The sequence below is a fragment of the Hemitrygon akajei genome, chromosome 4, assembly GCF_048418815.1.
Source record: "Hemitrygon akajei chromosome 4, sHemAka1.3, whole genome shotgun sequence".
Lineage (NCBI taxonomy): Eukaryota > Metazoa > Chordata > Chondrichthyes > Myliobatiformes > Dasyatidae > Hemitrygon > Hemitrygon akajei.
In genome coordinates, this window is record NC_133127.1 from 35,772,182 (window position 1) to 35,799,010 (window position 26,829).

General features: G+C 40.7%; 1 protein-coding gene across 3 annotated transcripts in view; it reads left to right on the top strand.

The window, feature by feature from the left end:
- Positions 1 to 8,587: 8,587 nt before the first annotated feature.
- LOC140726232 (ubiquitin-conjugating enzyme E2 D3-like) overlaps positions 8,588 to 26,829 on the top strand; it is a 39,908-nt gene continuing 21,666 nt past the window's right edge. The window contains exons 1-5 of one of the 3 annotated variants that reach the window (XM_073042326.1): positions 8,588 to 8,847; positions 15,542 to 15,605; positions 19,889 to 19,920; positions 20,001 to 20,078; positions 22,683 to 22,788. In XM_073042326.1, the coding sequence (XP_072898427.1) occupies positions 8,824 to 8,847; positions 15,542 to 15,605; positions 19,889 to 19,920; positions 20,001 to 20,078; positions 22,683 to 22,788 (304 nt within the window). In that variant the 5' untranslated portion in view covers positions 8,588 to 8,823. Of the gene's footprint in view, positions 8,848 to 10,413; positions 10,439 to 15,541; positions 15,606 to 19,888; positions 19,921 to 20,000; positions 20,079 to 22,682; positions 22,789 to 26,829 lie in introns of those variants that run through there. The other 2 variants (XM_073042325.1, XM_073042327.1) reach the window with 2 other exon arrangements.

The following is a 26,829-nucleotide window of genomic DNA, read 5'->3' on the forward strand; positions in this document are numbered from 1 at the left end:
ACTCTTTGCTGACAATCAACACTGGCACACCTCAAGGATGTATACTTAGCCTGTTGTTCCAGTCTCTCTACACCAGGGGTGTCAAACTCATTTTAGGTCACGGGCTGGATTGAGCAAAATGCAGCTTCATGCGGGCCGGATCAGTCGGACGCGTGAGAACGCAGCTTTCGTTGCCTCCCTTTTTATCAGCCTGCTCTCATGTGTCTCAGTCTCTGCTATAACTACAAAGTGTTTCACTTTACAAATTCCGTTTCTTATGAAGAAGACTGCCGAATAAACACTAAAAACCTTGAAAACCTGGTACCTGAATAAACTCAGCATTAGCCATATCATACGCCATAGGTGCTTCGATTACTGGGGCCAGCTTTAATAGTAATTAGATATTATCTCGCGGGCCAAAGATAATTCCACCGCGGGCCGGATTTGGCCCGCGGGCCTTGAGTTTGACATATATGCTCTACACCCATGACTACGGATAGGCAGTGCAAATACCATCTATAATTTCACCAGTGACATACCTGTTGTCAGCAGAATTTCAGATGGTGATGAGGAGTCAAATGGGACTGAGATAGATAAGTTGGTTGAATGGTGTCACAAGCTTGCACTAAGCATCAAAAAGGCCAAGAAATTGATTGTGGACTTCAGTAGAAGTCAAGGGAATGCACACCAATCCCCATAAGACCATAGGGCACAGGAGCGGACTTAGGCCATTCAGACAATTGAATCTGCTCTGCCATTCCATCATGGCTGATCCTGGATTCCACTCAACCCCATACACCTGCCTTCTCACCATATCGTTTGATGCCCTGACTGATCAGGAAATGATCAACTTCCGTTTTAAATAAAAGCATGGACTTGGCCTCCATTGCAGTAAGTGGCAGAGCATTCCACAGATTGACTACTCTCTGGCTAAAAAATACCTCCTTATCTCTGTTCTAAAGGGTCACCCCTCAATTTTGAGGCTGTGCCCTCTAGTTCTGGATACCCTCATCTTCTCCACACACACCTTATCTAGTCCTTTCAATATTCGGTAGGTTTCAAAGAGATCCCCCTCCATTCTTCTAAATTCCTGTGAGTACAGGCCCAAATCTGCAAGATGCTCCTCATATGTTAACCCCTTCATTCCTGGAATCATCCTCATGAACCTCCTCTGGACTCTCTCCAATGAAAACACATCCTTTGTGAGATACAGGACCCAAAACTGTTGGCCATACTCCAAGTGTGACCTGACTAGTGTCTTATAAAGGCTCAGCATTATCTCCTTATTTTTATATTCTGTTCCTTTTGAAATAAATTTCAACATTGCATTTGCCTTCTTCAAAATTAACCTTCTGGGAGTCTTTTAAGAGAACTCCAAAGTCTCTGTGTATCTCTGATGTTTGAACCTTCTCCCCATTTTGATAATAGTCCGCACTATTGTTCTTTTACCAAAAAGTATTATCGTACATTACCCAACACTATATTTCATCTGCCACTTTTTTGCCCATTCTTCCAATTTGTCTTAAGTCCTGCTGCAATTGCATTGCTTCTCAGCATTATCTACCCCTCTACTTATCTTTATATCATCTGCAAACTTTGCCACAAAGCCATCAATTCCATTATCTGAATCATTGACAAACAATGTGAAAAGCAGCAGTCCCAATGCTGACCCCTGAGGAAACACCACTTGTCACTGGAAGCCAACCAGAAAAGGCCCCTTTTATACCCACTCGCTGCCTCCTGCCTGTCAGCCATTCCTCTATCTATGCCAGTATCTTTCCTGTAATGCCATAGAATTTTATGCCCTTTCCTTGGCTCTTATGTAGTCCTTCATTTCCTTTGTCAGCCATGATTGCCTACTCCTGCCATTTGAGAACTTGTTCCTCTATGGGACATATCTATCCTGTGCTTTGTGAACTATTCCCAGAAACTTCAGCCATCTTTGCCCTGTCATCATCCCTGCCAGTATCCTCCTCCAATCCACCTGGGCAAGTACCTCTCTCATGCATCCATAATTCCCTTTATTCCATTGCGATACTGATATATGTGACATACGCTTCTCCCTCTGAAATTGCAGTATGAATTTAATCATATTATGATCACTGCCTCCTGGGTTCCTGTACGTTAAGTTCCCTAATAAGATCTGTGTGTTATTACACAAAACCCACTCTAAGATAGCCTTTCCCTGAGTAGGATCAAGAATAAGCAGCTCTACAAAGCCATCTCGTAGGCATTCAACAAATTCCCTCTCTTGTGATCCAACACCAACATGATTTTCCCAATCCCCTTGCATATTGAAGGCCCCCATTACAAATGTGCCATTACCCTTATTACATGCCTTTTCCATCTCCCTTTGCAATCTCAACTCCACATCTTGATATTTGGAGGCCTGGGTATGATTCCCATTATGATTTTTTTACCCTTGCAGTTTCTTAACTCCACCCACAAATATTCAACATTCTGTGACCTTATGTCATCTTTCTAAAGATATAGTTCCATCTGTCACCAACAGAGCCACACTACCACCTATGCCTTCCTGCCTGTCCTTTTGACACAAAGTATATTCTTTGATATTAAGCACCCAACTATGGCCTTCTTTCAGCCATGACTCAGTGATGCCCACAACATATTGATCAATCTCTAACTGCACCTCAAGTTCACCCACCTTCTTCCAAATGCTGTGTACATTTAAATACAGCACCTTCAGTCCTGCATTCTTCACCCTTTTGAATTTTGCCTCTGTGGCGCAATTTAACTCTTTGCTTTGTCTGCATTTGTACCCAATCATTGGCATGTCCTTCCTTACATTCCTGTTACACCCATCATCTACTTGGCTCATCCTCATCTCTATCATACTGGCTCCTACCCACCTTCCATATTAGTTTAAACCACTCCCAACAGCTCTAGTAAATCTGCCAGCAAGAATATTGATCCCCCTTGGTTTCAAGTGCAACCCGTCCCCTTTGTACAGGTCCCACCTACCCCAGAAGAGGTCCCAATTATCCAGAAATCTGAATTCCTGCCCCTGTTCCAATTCTTCAACCACACATTTATCTGCCACCATATTCTATTCCCATCCTCAATGCCGCGTGACACAAGGAGCAATCCTGAGATTACTACCTTTGAGGTCCTGCTTCTCAGCTTCCTTCCTAACTCGGTACTAATATGTACTATGACTTCTGCATGCTCTCCCTCCCTTTTCAGGATATCATGGATGTGTCCAGAAACATCTCGGAGTTTGGCACCCTGGGAGGCAAACTACCATCTATGCTTCCTTTTCGCATCCACAGAATCGCCCATCTGTCCCCCTGACTATAGAGTCCCCTGACACTGCTGCCATCCTCTTCAGTTCCCTAACCTTCTGAACCACAGGGCCAGACTCAGTGCCAGAGGCACGGCCGCTGTTGCTTCCCCCCGGTAGGTCGATTCGCACCGCCCCCCTTGCGCAACAGTACTCAAAATGGGGTACTTGTTGAAGAGACAGCCACAGGGGTATCCCCACTATCTGACATTCTCCCTTTGCTCTCCTGGTAGCCTTGGGGTGACTATCTCCCTGTAGCTCCTGTCTATCACTGTTTCACTTTCCCCAACAAGCCAAAGGTCATCAGGCTGGAGCTTGTCTCTAAGGAACAGCATCTCAATGCACCTGGCACAGATGTGGCCATCGGGGAGGCTGGAAGTCTCCTGGAAATCCCACATCTGACATCCAGAACAGAACACTGGTTCTGAAGACATACCCCCTATTCGCTCTAGAATCAAATAAGAAATAAGAGATTGGATTTTTAAAAGCTCTTTGTCGGACCTGTGTAGGAATGCTCATTGAGTGGTCATTAGCGGGGACAGTCAGCAGCTTCAAGTTTTTGACTTCAACATCGCAGAAGATCTTTTCTGGACCCAACATATTGATGCAATTACAAACAAGGCATGGCAGTGGTTATATTTCATTTGGAGTTTGAGAAGATTTGGTATGTCATCAAATACTCTAGTAAGCTTCTATAGATGTACTGTAGACAGCATCACTACCTGGTATGGAGGGATCAATGCAGAGGACTGGAAACACTGCAGGAAGTTGTAAACTCAGACAGCTCCATCATGGGCACTAGCCTCCCCACCATCAAGGACACCTTCAAAAGGTGACGCCTTAAAAAGGCAGCATCCGTCTGTAATGTTGAATCGAGTTCACATATCTGGCAAGTGAAGACAGAAAATGAACTGAATTTGTATAAGCATATCAATTATTGACTTACAAACAGTAAAAATTTGACCAAAGATTCATGTTCCCCAAGTTACTGACACTATAAAGCTGAATACTAAACAAGCATACATTGAGCAAACATACTTAGTTAAAAGTGTGTGGAGTGCATACATTCCCAATGGCTATGTGCACCACTTGCCTTAAACAAAAGAAGAGAGACAGAACCTCCCACACATGCTTTCTACGTTTGTATACACCCAGGTATTTGAAACTGGATTCCTGACAGCTAACCAATAGAAAAAGCAGCTGGAGTTCCTAAATGAACCAATCATGATGGAAGCGACTTTTGCCAATCAGAATAAGGCACGCACCCCCCCCCCCCACACAGGACACCATCATTGAGGACCACCACCAAGCAGGACATGCCAAATGTGTGTCTATATACATACACATAGTTGTTGTTCCTTTCCGTGCCTTGTGCTGCATCGGGTGGCAACCTTGCTGTTTATTTAGCACTTTTGTCTGTTTTTTACTTGGCCACGTTGCTAGCTTGATGCTTAACCCAGCACGGGTGGAAAACGTGCAAGGAGCCAAGTCAATTTGGACCTGGAACCACTTGCCTCAAAGTTTGGTGTGGCTGCCACTACACCACCGGCCAGTACATACAGTATTGTATATACATTACTGTGTTTTCTGGCAAAATCAGCAAATTATCCACGACACCATCAATCGCCCAAGCTACACATTTCCCAAATTATTTCTGAAGGGTAGAATTGTCAGAAGTGGACCTGGCTGATAGTTTAGTAGAAAGTCAGTAGGTAAATAGTGACCAACATTTTAGGAGATAATTCACAGCACTCAATAAAAATAAGTATCCCAGAAAAGAGGAAATATTTTAAGGGTGGGATGAACCAAGTAAGCAAAAGAGGTTTTAAAAACTGAAAAAGAATCCACATAAGTGACATCAGTGGTGGGGAAGATGCTGGAGTCAATTATAAAAGATGAAATAGCAGCACATTTGGTTAGCAGTAACAGGATTGGTCTGTGTCAGCATGGATTTACGAAGGGGAAATCATGCTTGACTAATCTTCTGGAAATTTTGAGGATGTAACCATGAAGATGGACAAGGGAGAGCCAGTGGATGTAGTGTACCTGGACTTTCAGAAAGCCTTTGCTAAGGTCCCACATAGGAGATTAGTGGGCAAAATTAGAGCACATGGTATTGGGGGTAGGGTACTGACGTGGATAGAAAATTGGTTGGCAGACAGGAAACAAAGAGTAAGGATTAACAGGTCCTTTTCAGAATGGCAGGCAGTGACTAGTGGGGTACCGCAAGGCTCCGTGCTGGGACCGCAGCTATTTACAATATACATTAATGATTTAGATGAAGGGATTAAAAGTAACATTAGCAAATTTGCAGATGACACAAAGCTGGGTGGCAGTGTGAACTATGAGGAGGATGTTAGGAAAATGCAGGGTGACTTGGATAGGTTGGGTGAGTGGGTAGGTGCATGGCAGATGCAGTTTAATGTGGATAAATATGAGGTTATCCACTTTGGTGGCAAGAACAGGAAGGCAGATTACTATCTGAATGGTGTCAAGTTAGGAAAAGGGGAAGTACAATGAGATCTAGGTGTCCTTGTTCATCAGTCACTGAAAGTAAGCATGCAGGTACAGCAGGCAGTGAAGAAAGCTAATGGCATGTTGGCCTTCATAACAAGGGGAGTTGAATATAGGAGCAAAGACATCCTTCTGCAGTTTTACAGGGCCCTGGTGAGACCACACCAGGAGTATTGTGTTCAGTTTTGGTCTCCAAATTTGAGGAAGGACATTCTTGCTATTGAGGGAGTGCAGCGTAGGTTCACGAGGTTGATTCCGGAGATGGCGGGACTGTCATATGTTGAAAGATTGGAGCGACTGGGCTTGTATACACTGGAACTTAGAAGGATGAGAGGGGATCTGATTGAAACATATAAGATTATTAAGGGATTGGACACGCTAGAGGCAGGAAACATGTTCCTGATGTTGGGAGAGTCCAGAACCAGAGGCCACAGTTTAAGAATAAGGGGTAGGCCATTTAGAACAGAGTTCAGGATAAACTTTTTCACCCAGAGAGTTGTGGATCTGTGGAATGCTCTGCCTCAGAATTCTGATCAATTGGTTTATTGATCATTACAGAATGTCTCTCTGGTGCTTCCTGTTTCCTCCCCTCTCCCTTCCCCTTTTCCAAACCATGACAGCCTTCTCCCTGACCTAACTCTCAGTCCACAATAGAGACTCATATCAGAATCAAATTTATCATCACTCACATATTTCATGAAATTTGTTTTTTTTGTAACAGCAAGTCAGTGCAATACATAAAATGACTACAGTACTGTGCAAAAGTCTTAGGCACCATAGCCATATATGCGTGCTTAAGACTCTTGGACAGTACTGTACAATAAAGAGAGAAAAGGTAAATATGAGGATGATTTATCAAAGAATAGGAATAGATTTAAATACTGTATATGAAAATGAAGAGAGATGGCCACGTGAAAATAAGGCTAGGGAAATAGTTATGAGGAACTAGGAAATGGTATAGCAGGCAATTAGACATTTTGCATAATGAGAGAGAGGAATTAAATAATGTTATGATCACTTGAGAATTTGTATTGAACGAACTAATGGGGCTAAAGGCTGATAAGTCTTCAAGCCTGGATGGTGAATTCTGCAAAATGTGACTACTGAGACAGTGTTAGTTATTTTGTTAGTTATAAACTTACAAAATTATTTAGGTTTTGGAGAAGTGCCATAGGATTGGAAACCAAAGTGACACCTTGTTCAAAAAGGGAGAAGGGAAAAGAGCAGGTAACTATTGACAGATTCACCGAATGGGTATTTTTGGGAAAATTGTTGTTTGTTCCAGCATAACATTTGAAAATTTGTAATCTAATCAGTCAAAGAAGCCATGATGCTGAAGGGGAAATGATGTCTGAACAGGCTGTTCAGCTCATTTATTTAATAGAGGTTCTGAGGAAATCTTAACTAGGATGGGTTTCCAAAAGGAGTTTGACTAGAGCTGCACAAAATGTGGTAACAGTTCAGTGCCCATAATGTTACACGTAATATATTGGCGTGAAAGGAAGATTGGTGAACAGGCGGGAAGTAACTTGCAGGGATGGGGTTCTTTTTCAGACTGCAAAACTTTGACCAATCCTAGACCAACACTGGTTAAAATGCTTAGAAGGAATGAAGCAAATGTGCAAGAGATTAATGAGCAGGTGACACAATGAAAGGTGGGAAGGCAAGTTGCGAGAAGGTTACAAGAGGTTTATAGTGAAATACTGATAGATTAAGTGAGGGGATAAAAAGTTGGCAGATAGAGTTAACATGGGAAATGTAGAGTTGTTCACTTTAGAAAGAATAATAAAAGAATACAGTATTATATTAATGCTTGAAACAGCAGCACAAAGGGATTTGTACATTGAAAGAAAGCAGTGTGCACCAGGTAATTGGGAGGCAAATGGAATGTGGGCCCTTATTTCATGAGATTTGGAGTATAAATGTAAGGAAGTCTAATTGCAACTGTACAAGTTGACAACACATATAAGTACTGCAAACATATTTGGCCCTTAATTTTAGAAAATACATTGTTTAAATTGAGTTCAGTTCAGAGAAAGTTCACTATTTTGATGTGTCTGGAAAGTTGCCCTGTGAAGGAAGGTTTAACAGGTTGGATGGAATGCTAGTTGATGCAGTTTAGAAGCTTGAAAGGATATTAAAACTAGAGGCTGGTCCAGGAAATGCTAAAAGGGTGTTCTCTCCAGGAATAATTAAGAAAGAGAGGGTTTAATCTAAGAATAAGGGGCATTCATTTATGAGAACATTTCTTCTGATAAAGTCTTTGGAACTGCTTGCAAGAAACGGCTATAGAGACACAGTCACTCTTTGTACATTTCTGGCCCATGAATCAAGGCTAGAAATGTGTGATCAGCTGTTATTCCATTGAATGGGCTCTGAGGGCTCAACTACTGTTCTCACATCTTATGGTTTCATTTCCAGGTTGTTTTAGATTTTGCTCTGATGTATTACAGAACGAAGCCGTGATATTCATGTTATCCTACCATGAGACCTCGCTTTGCAAAAAAACGCTGCCATCAGTGCAATGGATTCCGGGAAACCAATTATCCTGATACCATCTGCTGTTTGCCAGCTGGCGGCGCTCTAGAGGCATTTCTACGCAATGGCCGAGCTCTCTGTCGGCACTCCAAACATGCGCATGCGCTGGGAATTTATACTCTTATCAGCCCTCTGAAGCTACGCCTGCGCAATGGGTGCACCCCCCCCCCCCCCCACCCCGCAGAAGGCGGCGAGCGGAGCGGCAGAAGCCGAAGTTCTGCGTGAGTGCATCGGTGGCCGTTTCCCTGGCGGATTGTGCGGCAGATACGTGCGCAGTCTCGGGGCGGGAAGTAGTTCCGGCAGCCGCCATCTTGTGGCGAGAGATAACGGCGCTGCAGCTACCGGACAGAGTCCGCACCGAATCCGCGCTCCGGCCCCACGGGCTGGGGGAGCCGAGCAGCCGCGGCACCGGCGGCACCCACAGTAATTAGCCGCCCTGATTCGCCCTACTCGTCAGTCCCGACAAAGAGCGGGAGGTGCCGACCCGCGGGATGGCAATGAAGCGGATTACCAAGGTAGAGAGACGGGGCCGGGCCTGGGGGGTGGGGGGGGGGGGGATGATGCGGGCCCAGACTCGATGTTTTCCCTCACACTCGGGCAGCGGGGAGACCAGGCCGCTGACTCCGCTTCTCCCAGGCTCGGTGGGTATTGTCACTTTGCCCAGGAATTGCGGGAGATGATGCGTCGGGAACGAGAAGTGAGCGATTACTGCTGTCGGCAGTGTCCTTGTCCATTGAACCCCGGCACAGACCCCTCGTCTGGCCTCCCACCCCACCCTCGACTCATTACATTCCACCTCCTTCCTTTCGCCCCCTCACCTCACCTATATGTCTGTATTCTAGTCCTCATCACCACTCCTGTCTCCTTATCTATTGCTTTCTTTTTTGCCTCTCACATCTGGGCATTAGTTTATTTTAATTCACCTCATTCCCTTCCCCCCATATCCTGGTAAGGTACCAAAGATCTCCAGTGAATATCCAATGAAAGATCTCTTGAAGCTGCAATGTTAACTTTGTTTCTTTCTCCACAGATGCTGCCTGACTTGAAGTGTATTTCCAGTTTTTTCCTGATTCTCTTGCATATTTCTGACACCTGCAACATTGTTATCTTGGGAAATCCGTATGTAATAATGACCAACCCAAGAAATTCTGCAGATGCTGGAAATCTAAAGTAACATATATAAAATGCTGGAGGAGCTCAGCAATTCAGACAGCATCCATGGAAGTGAATAGCTAATTGATGTTTCAGGCCGAGACCCCTTGTCGTGTTTGTTCATTTCCATGGATGCTGCCTGACCTAATGAGTTCCTGCAGCATTTTGTGTATAAGGCAAAACATTATATTGAAACCAATCAAAAAAATGCATTAACTTCCTCTTGAATCAGAGCTGAAGTATAGAGTTCAGTTAATATCTTGCTTTCAGGAACTTGTTCCTGCTGTTTTTTTAATTACTTGGTATGAAGGATTAGATCAAACGTTTGTCTACAAGGAGTGACCCATAGAACGTGGAAATTGATTCAGTTTTGTCAGTGCATTGAGCATTAATTCATCTATATTTCGGTTTGCTTGCACTTTCTGAGTGGATATGGTTGCTTTCAATTTAGGTTAAAAGATTTTGGTATGGTCTATCTTAGTTTTCTAAGGGTAGTATTGGATCTTACTTTGTAATTTAATATCTAATTTATTTGAATTTTTAACTTCATTATAAACCCTTGCAAAAACTGGTTACAGCTTGAAATTGTGATAATTTTTGAAGTGAGGTAGTAATGTGGAAATTAAGGATTTTTGGATTACTTTGCCGTTTTATTATAGAAAAAATATTCACAGTAAATACCTACAAGTCTTTTAGGCTTATCAATTTGATTCCCTTAGTGGATTTTGTGTCTTTTCAACTACTTTGAATAAAAATGTAGCGGAACCCATGTGTCAAGTCAACTGTTTCAGCAGATCATGGGTAATATTTTACTTCAGTACCACTTTCTTGAAATAATCCCATGTCCCTGAATTTCCCTTAAATTTAAAAAAATCAGTTGATCTCTTGAATGTGTTCATAGACTGAGTGGCCGCAAACTTGGGGAAGGAATTCTGAAGATACAGTAGCTTCTGGGTAAAGATTTTTCTTGTTATTGCTGTATCTGTCCTAAGCCTGATAGGGATTTTGTATGTTCCTCTGAGATCACCTCTCATCTAATATCTGCAAAGTATAGATTTTAGCTTCTCTATCGTTTCCTGAACTTTTCTACCATCACTTAAATATTTATGAACTATTATGGAATTTAAACAAACCTGCCTGGCTTCTACAGAAGTATTATAACCAAACAATTGAAGAGAATGAGAAAATTGCATTTGTGCAGTATTAAGTTCATGTAAAAAAAGGTCAAACAAGTGTGATTGTGTTTCCATACTAATAGAGTATAAGTAGGTTATGTAGTCCTTTGCAGCTACTAGATTTTCCCAATATCCCTTAATTTTGTGATTTTGTCTTATCTCATTTTGAACATGTACTGGCAGATTAATTAGCTGTTGGAAATCACATCTCAGAGTTCTATGTAGAAATGAATCAAAGGCAGAAACAATCAGGATAGACAGGAGCAAATACGAGGAAATCTGCAGATGCTGGAAATTCAAGCAACACACACAAAATGCTGGTGGAACGCAGCAGGCCAGGCAGCATCTATAGGAAGAAGCACTGTTGAGGTTTTGGGCCGAGACCCTTCGTCAGGACTAACTGAAAGGAAAAAGGACAGATTAGGAGAATGGGCAAAGATATGGCAGCTGGAATAGTGTTAGGAAGTGTACGGACATGCACTTTGGTAGAAGAAATGAAAAGGTTGATTATTTTCTAAATGGAGAGAAAATACATATAACTGAAGTGCAAAGAGGCTTGGCAGTTCTTGTGCAGGATTCCCTAAAGGTTAATTTGCAGGTTGAGTGTAGTGAGTAAGGCAAATGTTAGCATTCATTTCAAGAGGACTAGAATATAAAAGCAAGAATATAATATTAAGACTTTATAAAACACTGGTGAGGCCTCACTTGAGTATTGTGAGCAGTTTTGGTCCCCTTATCTTAGAAAGGATATACTGAAACTGGAGAGGGTTCAAAGGAGGTTCACGAAAATGATTACAGGATTGAATGGCTTGTCATATGAAGAGTGTTTGATGGCTCTAGGCCTGTATTCACAGAATTCAGAAGAATGGGGGATGACCTCATAAGACCTGTTGAATGGTGAAAGGCCTCAATAGAGTAGATGTGGAGAGGTTGTTTCCTATGTTGGGAGAGTCTAAGACCAAAGGGGCTTCCTTTTAGAAGGGAGATGAGGAATTTATAGTATATATGTGGAATTCTTTGCCACAGGCAGCTGTTGAGGTCGTCTTTAATGTATATTTAAGGTAAATGTTGATAGATTCTTGATTGGTCAGGGCATGAAGGGATACGGGGAGAAGGCAGAAGATTGGGGCTGAGGGGTAAATAGATCAGCCATGATGAAATGGTGGAGCAGACTCGATGGGCCAAATGGCCTAATTCTGCTCCTATAGCATATGGAAGTTAATAGGCTTGTGAGAGAGAATAAACTGCAGAACTGAAGGGAAATGAAAGATGATTTGGTTGAAAAATTGGATGGTCTAATTAATGTTGATAGAAGACAAATTGGGCTTGTAGATATTGAAGAAGATTGTAAAACCTACATAGAGCAGCTTTCAGTAAGTCACAGTGCACTCCTGTAGAGTTGTTGTATTCATAGGTGAGTTGTTGTGGTTCCAGGTCCTTGGTCAGGCAGGAATTAATTCTAGCCCTAACCAACCTACATATAAAGCAAATGGCAGGACCCTTTGAGCACTAATGAACAGAAGAATCTTTGAGTGCAAATTTGCAACCAAAGTAGATAGGACGATGAAGGTGAACAGTCTTCATCAGTTGGGGTATGGAGTATAAAAGTCAATAAACCATAATGCTGCCAAGTTATTATTTGACTTTTCTGCCCTGGAAAAAGATTTTATCTAACCTATGTCTCTCGTATTATCCTTCCATCACGTTGCCCCTGAGACTCCGACATCCAAGTCTGTTCAGTCTCTCCTTGTAGTTAATGTACTTAAATTTAGGCAACATCTTGGTGAACCTCATTTCTCTCTCTCTCTCCACATTCTTCCTGTAATGCGGCAACTAGAACTACACACAGTGCTCCAAATGTGGTCTTACCAAAGTTCTATACAGCTGTAACGCGAGAGAATATGAAACACAAGCTGAATTTGATTGGACACTCAGGTACAAATTATCACTGGTTGTATCTCAAAAGGAAGTTCAGAAGAGGGAAGGAGTTGATAGCTGGAGACTGCATTTTATGTGCCATACCACCAGTATTTAAATAGCAGTGTTGAAAGAGCGGTGAGAATTCTCAGGCTGTGAAGAGGCAAAGGATAATAGTGAGGTAGGGCTGTGGTCCCCAACCACCGGGCCGCAAAGCATGTGCTACTGGGCCGCGAGAAAACTGATTTGGCGATATGAGACAGCTGCACCTTTCCTCATTCCCTGTCACGCCCATTGTTGAACTTGAACACACAAGAGGTCATTACGCATGTGCAGTTATTACCTACGAGAGGTCATCAGTCACCTAAACGTAGTGATACCCTCGCGCCAGGGATCACTGGTTGGCCTCGGGTAACTGGTGGCCTCGTGCGGCTGGCGGGAAGTGCCATTGGTACTGGCCTGGAACGCGGACAGATGGGCGCCGCCTCTGAACCTGTTTAGCAACCAAATGTTCGTGGGAAACCCGGTGCTAAAATATTCGCAGACCTATTTCGGGCTCAGGGTTTCATAAGTAGTAGAGCAGCTACCTCGCTGTGATCTACTGAAAGTCATCCCTCGAGACAAACTTTTGTCGGCCAATAGATCCTACAAGGAGGGCGGGCATGCCCCCTGTTGCACTCCTCGCTCGGTCAGTCACTCTCTCTGGACTGCAACCGCCGCAGCCCCGTACGGGGACTTCCGGTCCTTACCTTGTCCTCTCACTGGTGTGTTGCAATAATTTTATATGTTCATACAAGGAAAATATGCACTGTGTGTTTAATATCCAAAAGTTATTTAAAATGTTATGATGCTATTGACTTATAAGTGAGTTGCAATTGATTTATCACTATATTCATGCGAGGAAAATATGCGTTGTGTTTAATACTACATTCATTAGGTAAACCCGTTTAGAAACAAAATTGAGTGTATTAATTAGCCACTTGTAGTTGACTTATTACCTATATTCCGGTTGTGATTAACACCCCCCGTTGGCCGGTCCGCAAGAATATTGTCAATATTAAACCGGTCCACTGTGCAAAAAAGGTTAAAAGGTTGGTGACCCCTGAGGTAGGGCACTGCCATTCTACTTGTATATGGTGCTGGATTTACATTTTCTAGTCCTCTTTGACTGTGGTAAGACACATCTGTGGTTATGACCCTGAACTTTAATTCCGAAGTTGTGATTTTCAGCCATTTCAGATTTTCTGAAAATTTGCTGCCATTGCTACTCCAGGTAGTGGTTTCCATAACATAGAACTTTTTCTTTGAAATTAAAATCCCACTGTTCCCAGCTGTGTGATATACCAACATCAGATTTGTGTACATGTATTTCCAAATCCTTTTTTTTACTGAATTCTGTTCATTCATGCTTTAAGGCAGGGGTGTCAAACTCATTTTAGGTCATGGGCCGGATTGAGCAAAATGCAGCTTTCGTTGCCTCCGTTTTTTCAGCCTGCTCTCGTGTCTCAGTCTCTGCTATAACTACAAAGTGTTTCACTTTACAAATTCCGTTTCTTATGAAGAAGACTGCCGAATAAACACTAAAAACCCTGAAAACCTGGTACCTGAATAAACTCAGCATTAGCCATATCATACGCCATAGGCGCTTCGATTACTGGGGCCAGCTTTAATAGTAATTAGATATTATCTCGCGGGCCAAAGATAATTCCACCGCGGGCCTTGAGTTTGACATATATACTTTAAGGTAATTATAAAAATCAGAATCAGGTTTATTGTCACTGACCTAAGTGATGAAAACTGTAGCAGCAGTATGCCTGTAACAAATTGTTAAAACAGCCTTTAGTAATTTGTTATAGACATTACAAATTACTATAATTCATAATCAAAGTAAATACTTATTAGTCTATGTTGGTCAGGGACAGCCATGGATGCTGTGTCCTAGTTGTCTACGTTGTTTGTGCAGTGCCATCAGTTGGTATGCAAGCCAGGGCAGAACAATATTGAGAACAAGCTGTTGCCCATGCAGCTGGTGAATCCAAAGGAATGGCAGAGACTGATACTGTTTGGCACCAGTGGTGTCACAGGAGTTGCCAGTCATCGTTGAATTCAGTGTAGGACTGCCATAGTGACTCCAGCTCCAAATTTTTCCCTTGGGGGTTTACTCCCAATGCCTTTCTCATGAGTGGGTATAGCTGCAAGGCAGTGGAGGTTTGAATTAAGAGTTTTCCTTCTGGTTGAACTGCCAAGCCCCATCTGCCGGAACAACTGGTTTTAAGCCACCAATAACCCACCTTTGTGCCTTCTTTTGTCAGTAGAAATAGTTCCGCTGGGCTTAGCTAAGCCATGTGCGAAGGCCAGGAGCTAGACTTGGTGTCAAAGGCTATTTGAGACGCCCACCATTTAAGTAGTGAGCTTATCCCTACTAACCCCGTCTCAGTTATGACAACCTTAAGGTTGGGGGAAGGGTAGTGAGGATATGTCCCACTACCTATTAAATGCTTGCAATAGTGCACATCACAAATAAATAGGTACTACAAAAGAGTTTTTGGAATACCTTTAAACTCAAGCCACTTCAAACTGCGTCATCTCCTGTTTCCACTGCAATAAATTTGACTTTCATTTCCCTGTTTGCCTTTCTCCTTTTAACTTTGCTGCTATCCCGTATCCATACTACAGGCATGGCATCATGCTTCTAATTTCAAAAATAACTTCATAACAATGAATTTAAAAAGAATAACAATCTGCCAGTGATGAACAGGTATCATTGAAAGAAATGACCATGGACCTGGCAGAATACAAGTTCTGTTACTGCTTTATACTGGCTAATCAATATCACGAATTCACAGGATGAATTTCTAATATAGTAGCTTTAAAATTTCTGACAAGCAATGTCCAACAAGCACTTTTACAGACTTGATTTTTTTTATAATTACTGAACTGTAACTGTTTTCATTTTTAAATCTAGGAGCTAAGTGATTTGGCTCGTGATCCTCCAGCACAGTGTTCTGCAGGCCCAGTTGGCGATGATGGTGAGTATTTTAGATGAACTATGTTAATAAAGCAAATTGTACTGACAATAGTATTATTTAAAATCAATTTTTAAAAAAGATTGCTCAGTGGAAGCATCCAGTGCTTAAGAGCCATGCACGATTCCATCAGATATTTTTCTCTTGGTTTTTACGTTTACCTCCTGAATCCTCACCATATCCATTAGTGACGTATGTAGTTCATGTGAAGTTATACCTTCACTAACAATCTTCAGTGAAGAATAAAAAGCTATTGCTCCTTCAGATCTGCAGCAAATTTAGGAACTTTTACTTGGGTTGGGTTTGCTGTTCAGTCAGCACTTGGTGGAAAAGTCTTCATTTGGGTAGGTTTTGATGTGGCAATTTTGTTGGTGAGTGTTGGCAGATGTTTAAGGATCTCCAAGTTACATAACCTACTTTCAAATCACGAGCTAGCTCTAAAATCACTTGTATGAGTTTTCATCAGCCAGAAAGCAATTAGTATCGCTTGAGTCTTTGATGCACATACCTTCTCCAAATTTTCAGTTTGCAAGCCCACCAATATAGTTAAATTGTAAAATGTATCTATTCTGCTGGTCTTCCAAGACACTCAATTGTGTGTACAGGCAATACACTTTTGTAACATTAAATAATTTTGAAGAACTTAGGGAGGACCTGTAATGCTTTGAATTGTTTTTAAAAAGTATACCAATTAATATTTTAATTCTTATCTTCTAAAGTTCTGGTGTCTCAGGTGGTTCTTGCAGTTTGGAGGATGGCAGATATAACCACACTTTCAGAAATGCAGGATTGAGAAAAGATTTATTTTATTTAGCGATACAGCATGGAATAGGTCCTTCCCTCCTTTGAGCCACGCCAGCCCAGCAGCCGCACAATACTGATTTAACCCTAACCTAATCGCAGGATAATTTACAATGACTATTTAACCTACCCAGTACTTTGGACTGTGGGAGGAAACCACAGCACCCAGGGTAAACCCACGCATTCCATAGGGATGACATACAGAGACTTTTTACAAAATGGTGCCAGAATTGAATTCCAAACTCTGGAATGCCCCAAGCTGTAATAGCGTCACGCTAACTGCTACAGTACCATGGATGGTGGTCCTTACTTATTTGTTTACTATCAGTAGCGGGGAGGAATAAGTCATCAGTAAGAGGTGTAAGAAAATAATACCTAGAAAAGAATATTAGGATTTGGCAGCTACTGTATTGAAATACTTTGAGGATATCCTAATAGAGTTTAAAATAAAAGTGAACTAATCTAGGTGACGTATTCGGATTTTAAGAAGGGTTTCAGTATGATCCCATGCAGGAAATTGGCCAACAAGATTAAAGTACACAATACTGAGGGTAATGTCTTGGCATGGATTGAGAATTAGTTGACAGACCAATTAAGAGGGGCTTGGAAGGATATGGTCTGGATGAAAGTATATGGGATGAGGCAAAAGACCAGGTCAGCATAGACTGACTGGGCCAAAAGGCCCATTTCAGTGCTGTATTATTTAATGGGATTACCTGTGTCTGTCTTGGATTGAAGGGTGTGTCCAGCAGTGTAACACAGGAATTGGGGACAGTTCTAGAAAATGGTTTTGAAGTTGAAAATCAGCTCAGATTCTGTCTTCACTTTCAGCACTGCTTTTGGCTTTCTGGATATACCACTGAACTTGTCACCTAACTCTTGGAGTCTGTGGGCTCCCAATTAACACATCAGATAATTGAGATGTGCAATTATGTCTAAAGTTACATTGTTTTTGGAATTTATGGGAAGATTTTTAATGCTAAATTTTGAAGATTGTTGTTGATTTAAAGTTAACCATTTTCCAAAGGCAAACAGTTGTCAATCTTTGTGTTGTTAGTAATTTTGTACTGATTTGTACCTGACATTCAGCATGATTGCAAGTTTAACCAATTTTCAGTTTAAGTGTCACTGAGAGCAGGCCCTTTGAGCCGCAATGTCTGTGCTGACCATGACATCAATTCAAGCTAATTCTATTTGCCTGTAGATGGGCTATATCTCTAGATGGCTTGCCAGTTCATGTTTGTCTAAATGCCTCTTAAACATTGCTATTGTATCTGCTGCCATCCCCAGCAGTGTGTTCCAGGCACCTTGCAGTCTTTGTATATTAAAGTTACTTGCCTCATAAATCTCCATTGAACCCATCCCCATCCTCACCCCCACTCCACCTGAAACTGTTCTCTACTATTTGACATTTCTACCGTATCTATGCCTCTCATAATTTTATATACCTCTATCGGCTCTCTTTAGAAGGCCATTTCAACACAAATGGGTATTAGATAAAGCAGCCTATGGGATTGTTGCCTCAATGCCAGAGATTCTGATTTAATCCTGTCCTTGGGTGTTGTCCTTACGATGTTTGTATGGTCTCCTTGTGACTGCATGAGATTCTTCTGGTTGGTCCAGTTTCTCTGCCACTGCCCAACCTCCATGTATGCAGGTTGGTAGAAAAATTGGCGTCTCTAAATTGTTCCTAACATGTAGGTGGTTTGTATAATCTGGGGAAGGTTGAGGGAGTGTTTGGAGAATAAAATAATCAGATTAATGTAAAATTTGTGATGGTTGGTGTGGACTTGATGCACCAAAGACCCTATTTCAGTGCTGTATGACTCTGGGACTTTGGAAAGTTCCAGAGTGTTGAACTTAATCTTCAATGTGTGAAGAAATTGGGCCTCTGTGATAGTGGTGACTAAATGCTGCAGGTAATGTCTGCAAACTAATTTTCATCTGAATAGTTCCAAAGAGCTTAGCATTCAGTGAGTAATTTGGGCCTATGAAATGGCAGGTTCTGAGCTTCCAAAGTTGTCTTCTGGAGAATGTGTTCTGAGGCAATTTGAGTGAAGTAATGGGAGCTATGGCTTTCTGAAGGTGGCTTAATATTTGAGGTGGATTTAAGTTTTAGTGCAGTTCCTTTTGACTGAAGTAAAAATCAGGTCTAGCATTCTTTCACCTAAAAATTTGAAAATGCTCACAGCGGGTCAGGTTGTATCTGTGGAGAGGGAAACTAAATTAACATTTTGAGTTGAAGTATGTAGATTAGATTAATATATCATGTTCTTTTATGGGTTTTTTTGCGGGGGGGAATTGATATGGGCAGTCCCTCCATCATCATCATTTCAAATGTGTAGAACAAGTGAATAGAGTATTTAAACAATTGTGGACAGGCAAAAAATGACAGTTTATCGCAGCTGGATGGGAATACAAATACAAAGCCTTGGCCTTATGAAATGGCAAGACTTGAGGGGCTGAACAGTTTACACTTGCTCCCAATTGATATGCTTTGTGTTATTATAGATCAATATGTTGAATGGTAAACTAGTGACTTGAATTAGAATTAATTACTTGATTCAGAATTCCTTGGGTTATTTTTGTTTTGCATCTACTAGAAGCTTTGGATGTGGTATTTCAGATCTTCAACAAAAATAACATATCTAACATAACGCTTCTTGGTATATAGGGTTATATTAAGGAGAAAAAGATCTTGGCACTACTAGGTCATAACAAGTTACAGTTCATAATTCTGGCTTGGGCAGGACCACCTGAAGTATTTAACACACAAATCTTAGTTGACAATAGTTTCCTTTTATGTATGGATTTCACAGTGGTACAGTGATGTACATTTTGGAGATTTATTTGGCTGATTGAGGCTTTTTTCATTACCTCTACTTTGGTTACACTATATGCCGCTTATAGTTGAGCCAGCCTGTCCACTTGGTTCTGTCCTTCGAAATGCATTTATTACATTTTACTTATAGGCATGAATTTGCTGGGTTGGATTTTAATTTTTTTTTCCATTGTAAGGTTTCAGTCTTAAAGTTATCTGCTCAAATTCTAAATTAATTCCTGAATTTTCCTGCATTCTGGCTTTGTTAAACTTACTGATTCTGGTTTGGTGAGTGGTTTTTAAGCTGGCCCTTGTTGGTTATCAGCCATCATCGACTTGGGAGAAGAATGAAAGTTAGTGTGCCCATTTTTATCCACCTTGCAACAATGTGTGGAATGCAGTTTGTTAGTATGACTTTAGACCAAAATAAAGGTAGAAAATCTGGAAATGTTCAGTACGTCAGGCAGAAACTGTAGAAAGTGTTGAAGACTCTTAGATACTGCCAGATCGTCTGGTGATTTCCAGTTTGCTTCTCAGATTTATTTGTTTTGTTTTATCTGCCTTTAGGCTAAGCTTTGAATATCAAATGTAATTGTATAAATGTATTAATTTGTTTTTTTTTCTTGTTTTTGATTTAAATAATCAATTTTTCTTTCTTCTTTAGCATTTCACTGGCAAGCAACAATCATGGGACCTGTAAGTATTTGTTCAAAGTTTGATAATACAGATTTTTATTGTTTGAAGGATTATAAAATTAGTTTTATTTTTCTCTGTAGAATGACAGTCCATATCAGGGTGGAGTCTTTTTCTTGACAATTCACTTTCCTACAGACTATCCATTTAAACCACCTAAGGCAAGTATAGCTGTTGTCACCTATTATGATTAATTGTTAAAGTGTTGTCATATTTTGTACTACTTGAGCACTGACAGATTTAATTAATAAATTTAAAGATTTGAATGACAAGTGGTTTTTTCCCCCAAACAAACTGCCAGGTCATGGAACATGGAATTTCCTCTTTGCCTAGCCACTGATTCACATCTGAATGTCTACCCCTTGTGTATTTTGATAAATTAGAGGAAATACATTTCACATTACTATGTCCTTTAGGGAAGCTGTTGAACTATAAAATTAACTTTGAAGGTAGTATACCTTCAAATGATTTGCATCTACCTTTTCAATCCATCTTTAAAAATGCAGACACAAACTATTTAACCTTTCTTAATAGGACAACCCTCTAATCTCAGGAATTTCCTAGTGAATTTCTAATGCAATATCTTATTTTTGGATAAGGGACCAAATCAATACACAGTATTATTCCAAGTGAGGTCTCACTAAAATACTGTGAAATTGCAACAAAACCTCTCCAGTTTTACATTCCAACCCAGTTGCAACCTGTCTGTCTTCACCATGTTAGACTAGGTTCTATGCAGTAAAACACCTAAACCCCTCCGGGTTTCATTCACTTACAATTTCTCCCCATTCAGATAATATTCTACCTTTTGATTTCTCTTCAAAGTTCAGAATCTTTGAACTTCAAAGTAAATTTGTTATCAAAGTATCTTGAGATTCATTTGCTTGCAGGCATTCTCAGTAAATAGAAAGAAACAACAGAATCAATGAAAAACTGCACATGACAGAGACAGATAAATAACTAATGTGCAAAAGACAACAAACTGCAAATACAAAAAGAAAAGAAAAAATAATAAGTATCGAGAACACAAATTGTTGTGTTCTTAAAAGTGAGCCCGTAGGTTGTGGAATCAGTTCAGTATTGGGATGAGTGAAGTTATCCCCTCTGGTTCAAGAGCTTTTGTTGAGGAGTAATAACTGTTCCTGAAGTTGGTGGTGTGGTACTTGAGGCTCTTGTACCTCTTGGCAGCAGTTTGAAGAGAGCACGGCCTGGATGGTGGAGACCCTTTATGAAGAATGCTGTTTTCCTGTGACAGTACTTACTGTAGATGTGCTCAGTAGTGGGAAGGCCTTTACCTGTGATGGATAATGTTCTATCCGCTACTTTTTGTAGTTTTTTTTTTCCATTCAAGAGCACTGGTGTTCACACACCAGGCTGTGATGCAACCAGTCAGTATATTGTCTTTTGTGCATCTGTAGAAGTTTGTCAACATTTTAGATTAGATGCTGAATCTGTGCCAACTTCTAAGAAAGTAGAGATGTTGCAGTTACATGCTGGACCCAAAACAAATTCTCTGAAATGATAATGCTGAGGAAGTTGTTGACTCTTTCCACCTCTAATCCTCTGGTGTGAACTGGCGCATGAACTTCCAGTTGCTGACATTGACTGAAAGGTGGTTGTTATGGCACCATTCAGCCAGACTTTCAATCTCCGCTACAGTGCCAAAAAAGTATTAACCCCCTTGGAAGTTTTCATGTTTGATTGTTTTACAACATTGAATCACAATGGATTTAATTTGGCTTTTTTGACACTGATCAAAAAAGACTCTTGTGTCAAAGTGAAAATAAATTTTTACAAATTGGTTTAAATTTATTACAATTATTAAACACAAATAATTGATTGCATAATTACTCCTTTCAAGTTAGTATTTACTAGATGCACCTTTGGCAGCAATTACAGCCTTGAGTGTGTGTGGATAGGTCTCTTGTCAGTTGTGCACATTTGGACACTGCAATTTTAAAATATTCTTCTTAAAAAACTGCTCAAGTTCTGTTAGATTGCAGGGGGATCGTGAGTGAACAGCCCTTTACAAGTCCAGCCACAGATTCTCAATTGGATTGATGTCTGGACTCTGACTTGGTCACTCCGGGACATTAACATTTTGTTTTTAAGCCATTCTTATGTAGCTTTGGCTTTATGCTTGGGGTCATTGTCTTGTTGAAAAACAGATCTTCTCCCAAGTTGCAGTTCTCTTGCAAACTGCATCAGGTTTTCTTCTGGGATTTCCCTGTAATTTGATGCATTCATTTTGCCCTCTACCTTCACCAGCCTTCCAGGGCCTGCTGCAGTGAAGTATCCCCACAGTATGATGGGCCTCATAGTAGGGATGGGGTGTTTTTGATGATGAGCAGTGTTTGGCTTGCACCAAACATAGGGTTTAGTCTGTTGGTCAAAAATCAATTATTTTGTGTTTTTAGAGTTAGTTTGGATTGCTTTATAGAGATTTGTTCTCACTTTGACACAAAAGAGTCTTTTTCTGTAATCAGTGTCAAAAAAAAGCCAAATGAAATCCACTGATTCAATGTTGTAAAACAATATAACACGGAAACTTCTAAGGGGTGAATACTTTTTGTAGGCACTGTATATGGAGGGCTGAATTAGTTTTAGTTTGGTGTTTGACACTGATTGAAAAGCTCCATTTTCACTTTTGAGTGAATCATTGCTCATTGTGTTATTCCAAAAATTGTATGAGGTGAACTTAAATTGTGTTGTTATGTACCTTATCAACTGAAAAAAATGTTCTATGATTTTTTTTATGCTTTCAGGTTGCATTTACAACAAGAATTTATCACCCAAATATTAACAGTAATGGCAGCATCTGCCTTGATATTCTAAGATCACAGTGGTCCCCTGCATTAACTATTTCTAAAGGTATAGTGACATTGTTTTTTGCACATTTCAGACCAAATGACTGTCTTCTCCTGAACCCAAGGGGTGTCAGGATTTAAAGTTGATCAATCAACTAGGCTATTAGCTGCACTTTGTATTTTAGTTTTTTTGAATGTGTTTTATTGTAAGGGCAGATTTTGTTAGTCACTGATTGTCCTTGAAAGAATGGCAATGAGTTTTGATAGCAAAAGCCATGGGACATAGATTTATAAAGAAAATTTTGTACACCTCAGTTAAGCCTCTTCTGCTCCAGTGGTAAAAAGCTCGAGCTCTGATCTTTCCTTGCAGGGTGCTTGGCAACATTGTTCTACACTCAGTGGCCACTTTATTGGATACACCTTGCTAATGCAAATATCTAATCAACTCAATGCATAAAAGCATGCTGACATAGTCAAGAGATTCAGTTGTTCACCCCAAACAATAAGCATCCAGTGAGCAGCATTTCTGTGGGCAAAAATGCTTTGTTAATGAGAGAGATCAGAGGAGAATGGCTAGATGGGTTCGAGCTGACGGGAAGGTGACAGTAACTCAAATAACCTCTTGTTACAACACAAAGTGTGCCAAAGAGCATCTTTGAATGTACAACATGTCGAAATAAATGGGCTACAACACGCAAGTTACACTGGGTTCCACTCCTGTACCTAATAAAGTGGCCCCTTAGTGTATCGCTCCTTTGACTCGGTGTGTTTACTTGTGGTGTGGTGACCACTGCATACAGCTGCGATCTAATCAGTGTTTTATGGCTCTTTCATAATCTCCCTGCTCTTGTGTTCCATGCCTTGACTGATAGAAGTCATATGCTTTTTTAACCACCTTATTGATTTGTTCTGTTACTTTAAAGATCTGTGGTGTCTATGCCACTCATTAAATTCCCTGCAGTTATTCCCTTTGTTGCTTCAATCTCCTTATCCACCATCACTTAGAAGTAGACCCTTTGTTTCTCCTCCTCCCCCCACTCTCCACCCAGAGTGTTCATACCAGCCTTTTTGCCCATCAACACTGATCCTATTTTTACACATTAGGTCTGTATCCACTATATGTTGCCTATTTAACTGTCTGTCTAAATGACTTTTAATCATGATTGCATCTGCCTCAGCTGCCACCTCTGGTAATGTGTTCCACTCCATGAAAAATAAATAAAATGAACCCATCAGATCCCCTTTAAAACAATTCATAGCTTAAAACTCTGCCCTCTGGGTCTGGAAGTATTTGAAGGGGAAATGTTTCCCATTATATACTTCTATCAGGTGTTTCTCCTCACTTCTACCCACACCCTTTTTCAGTGTACTCGTCAGTAAAGGAAATAAACCATGTACATCCAGCCTCTCCTCACAGTTGAAAGGCTCCATCGTTGCAGGCCAAATTTCTTCAGCAACCTTCCAATATAATCATATCCTTTCTCTTAGGTTGGTGAACTGCACAAGGACTCTAGCTGTGGCCTACTTTGTACAGCTATTTAATTACCTCACTACCGTTAAATTCTATGCCACAGCAAATAAAGGCAATACCCTATATGGTACCTTGTTTGTATGTGCTGTTACCTTTTGGAGTCTTTTAACATTTACACGGAGGTCCTTCAGTTCATCTGTACTCCGTGGGACCCATTCATTCATGGTGTGTGTATACCTACCTCGTTAGTGCTTCCAAAACTTAACCTTGAAAATTGTGCAGTGTTGAGCTTCATTTGTCATTTTTCTGTCCCTAAATCAATATAATTGTATATCCAAAGAATACCCTTTGGCTGTCCATAATACCACCAATCATCATGTCAGCTGTAGGGGATAAGATTATTAAGTTCACAATTACATCTTGATTTTACTGTCTATAACAAACTTGGGGTCGCAGCGTCAACCTCTGTGATTTGCCAGTGGTCATCAATTGCAATTGAATAACCTTTGTGTATTGTTAAGCTAATTTCAAATCTAATTTGTTCAAACCACATTAAACATAGTCATAGAGCACTACAGCCCTTTGGCTTATCCAGTCCATGCTGATCTATTATTCTGCCTCATCTCATTGACCTGAACCGTAGTCCTCCTTACCCCTCCCAACCATGTACCTATCCAGATTTCTCTTAAATGTTGAAATCAAACCTGCATCCACTACTTCCACTGGCACACACTCACCACACCCCCGAGTGAAGAAGCTTCACTATTCCTATTCCCCTTAAATATTTCACTTTTCACCCTTAACCCATGACTTATAGTTCTCGTCTAACCCATCGTCAGTGGAAAAAGCCTGCTTACATTTATGCTATCTGTTGCAGTCTATGATGCAGTAACAACTATAAGTTGGAATGAGTTGAAGCTTGAAGAGGGAATTAGATGAGATACTCTCATACGTCTGTTTTTGGAAAGTGGATGCTGTAGAGGAAACTTTAAAATAGCTGAATAAAAATGATGAATGCGTGTTACGTTTGCTGTATATTTCCACACTATTTTTGTTGTGAATGCCTGAGCTCTTGTATTGTTTTTTAAAAATGCTGTTTGTTTGTCAATATCAAGAGGTCCAACACACGCAATACCTACTGGAGCTCAGCAGGTCAGGCAGCATCTGTGAGGGGAATAAACAGTTTTGGGCAAGACTTTTCACGGGGACTGAAGGGATAGAAACCAGAATAAAAAAGGTGGGGGGAGGGGGAGGAGATGTACAGACTGGCAGTGATGTAAAAGGAGTTCTGGTACAGGATTCTCTAAAGGTTAACTTGCAAGTTGAGTCAGTAGTAAGGAATTCAAATTGAATGTTAGCATTCATTTCAAGAGGATTAGAATTAAAAAAGCTAGGATGTAATGCTAAGACTTTATACGGCATTGGTTGGACCACATTTTGATTATTGAGAGTAGTTTTGGGCCCCTTATCTAAGGGAGAATGTGCTGGCATTAGAGTCCAGAGGTGGTTTATGAAAACAATCCTGGGAATGAAAGGGTTAATGTATGAGGAGCATTTGATGGCCCTGGGCTTGTACTTGCTGGAATTTAGAAAAATGATTGGGGAATCTTACTGAAACTTGCTGAATATTGACAGGCCTAGATAGTGGATGAAGACAGGATGTTTCACATAGTGGGAGAATCTAGCACCAGAGGGCACAGCCTCAGAATAGAAGGACATCACTTTAGGGCAGTGATGAGGAGAAATTTTTTTAGCCAGAAGGTGATAGAGTTCATTTCCACAGATGGCTGCAGAGGTGAAGTCATTGGCTATGTTTAAAGCAGAGGCTGATAGGTTCTTGATTTTTTAAGGTTACAGGGAGAAGGCAGGAGAATGGCATTGAAAGGGAAAATAAATCAGCCATGATCAACTGGCTGAATATACTTGATGGAACAAATGGCCTAATTCTGCTCCTTTGTCTTATGGTCTTGTACAATACTCATAGTACCACTTAGTCATGTCCTCAAAAGCATTCAAGGAAATTCAGGCTGGAAACCTTAACAAGGCCTCCTGATCATTGCTGTTCAATTCCTGCTCCTTTAAATACATATTGATCCTGTCCCTCAGCATTTTGTCCAATAATTTCTTTTTCATTTATGTTTTGTGACTAACTTTAGTTACTTGGCTTATACCTGCTTCGCATCCTGATAGAGATAACTTTGCTGCCTTCTAGTCATCTGATATGAGTTAGAGAAGATATGAAAACATTTGTCAGTACCAGCAATCTGCTCCCATGCTGATCATACTACCCTGCAATACAACGGCCCTTTGGATTTTTCCATCTTTAGGTCTGCTAAGAGATTCAGTGCCTCCTTTTTGGTAGAATTCCATTGTCCTCTTTATGAAATTTTCCAACTGCAATGTCTTACTCCATAGTAAATCTATTTTGATCAAATAATCACAACCCTAGCTCTCTGTCAGTACTAGATTGTCATTGTAAATTTTTGTGTTTAATTCTACTTGGTAAGAATCTAACAGGATATATACAAGCAGTAATGTTAAAATTGGAGTTGTCAGGTTTGAGCACTTTTTAGTTCAACTAACCAGTTAGCTAAGGGACTTTATATTGTAATTTGAACCTGAGCGATATCAAAA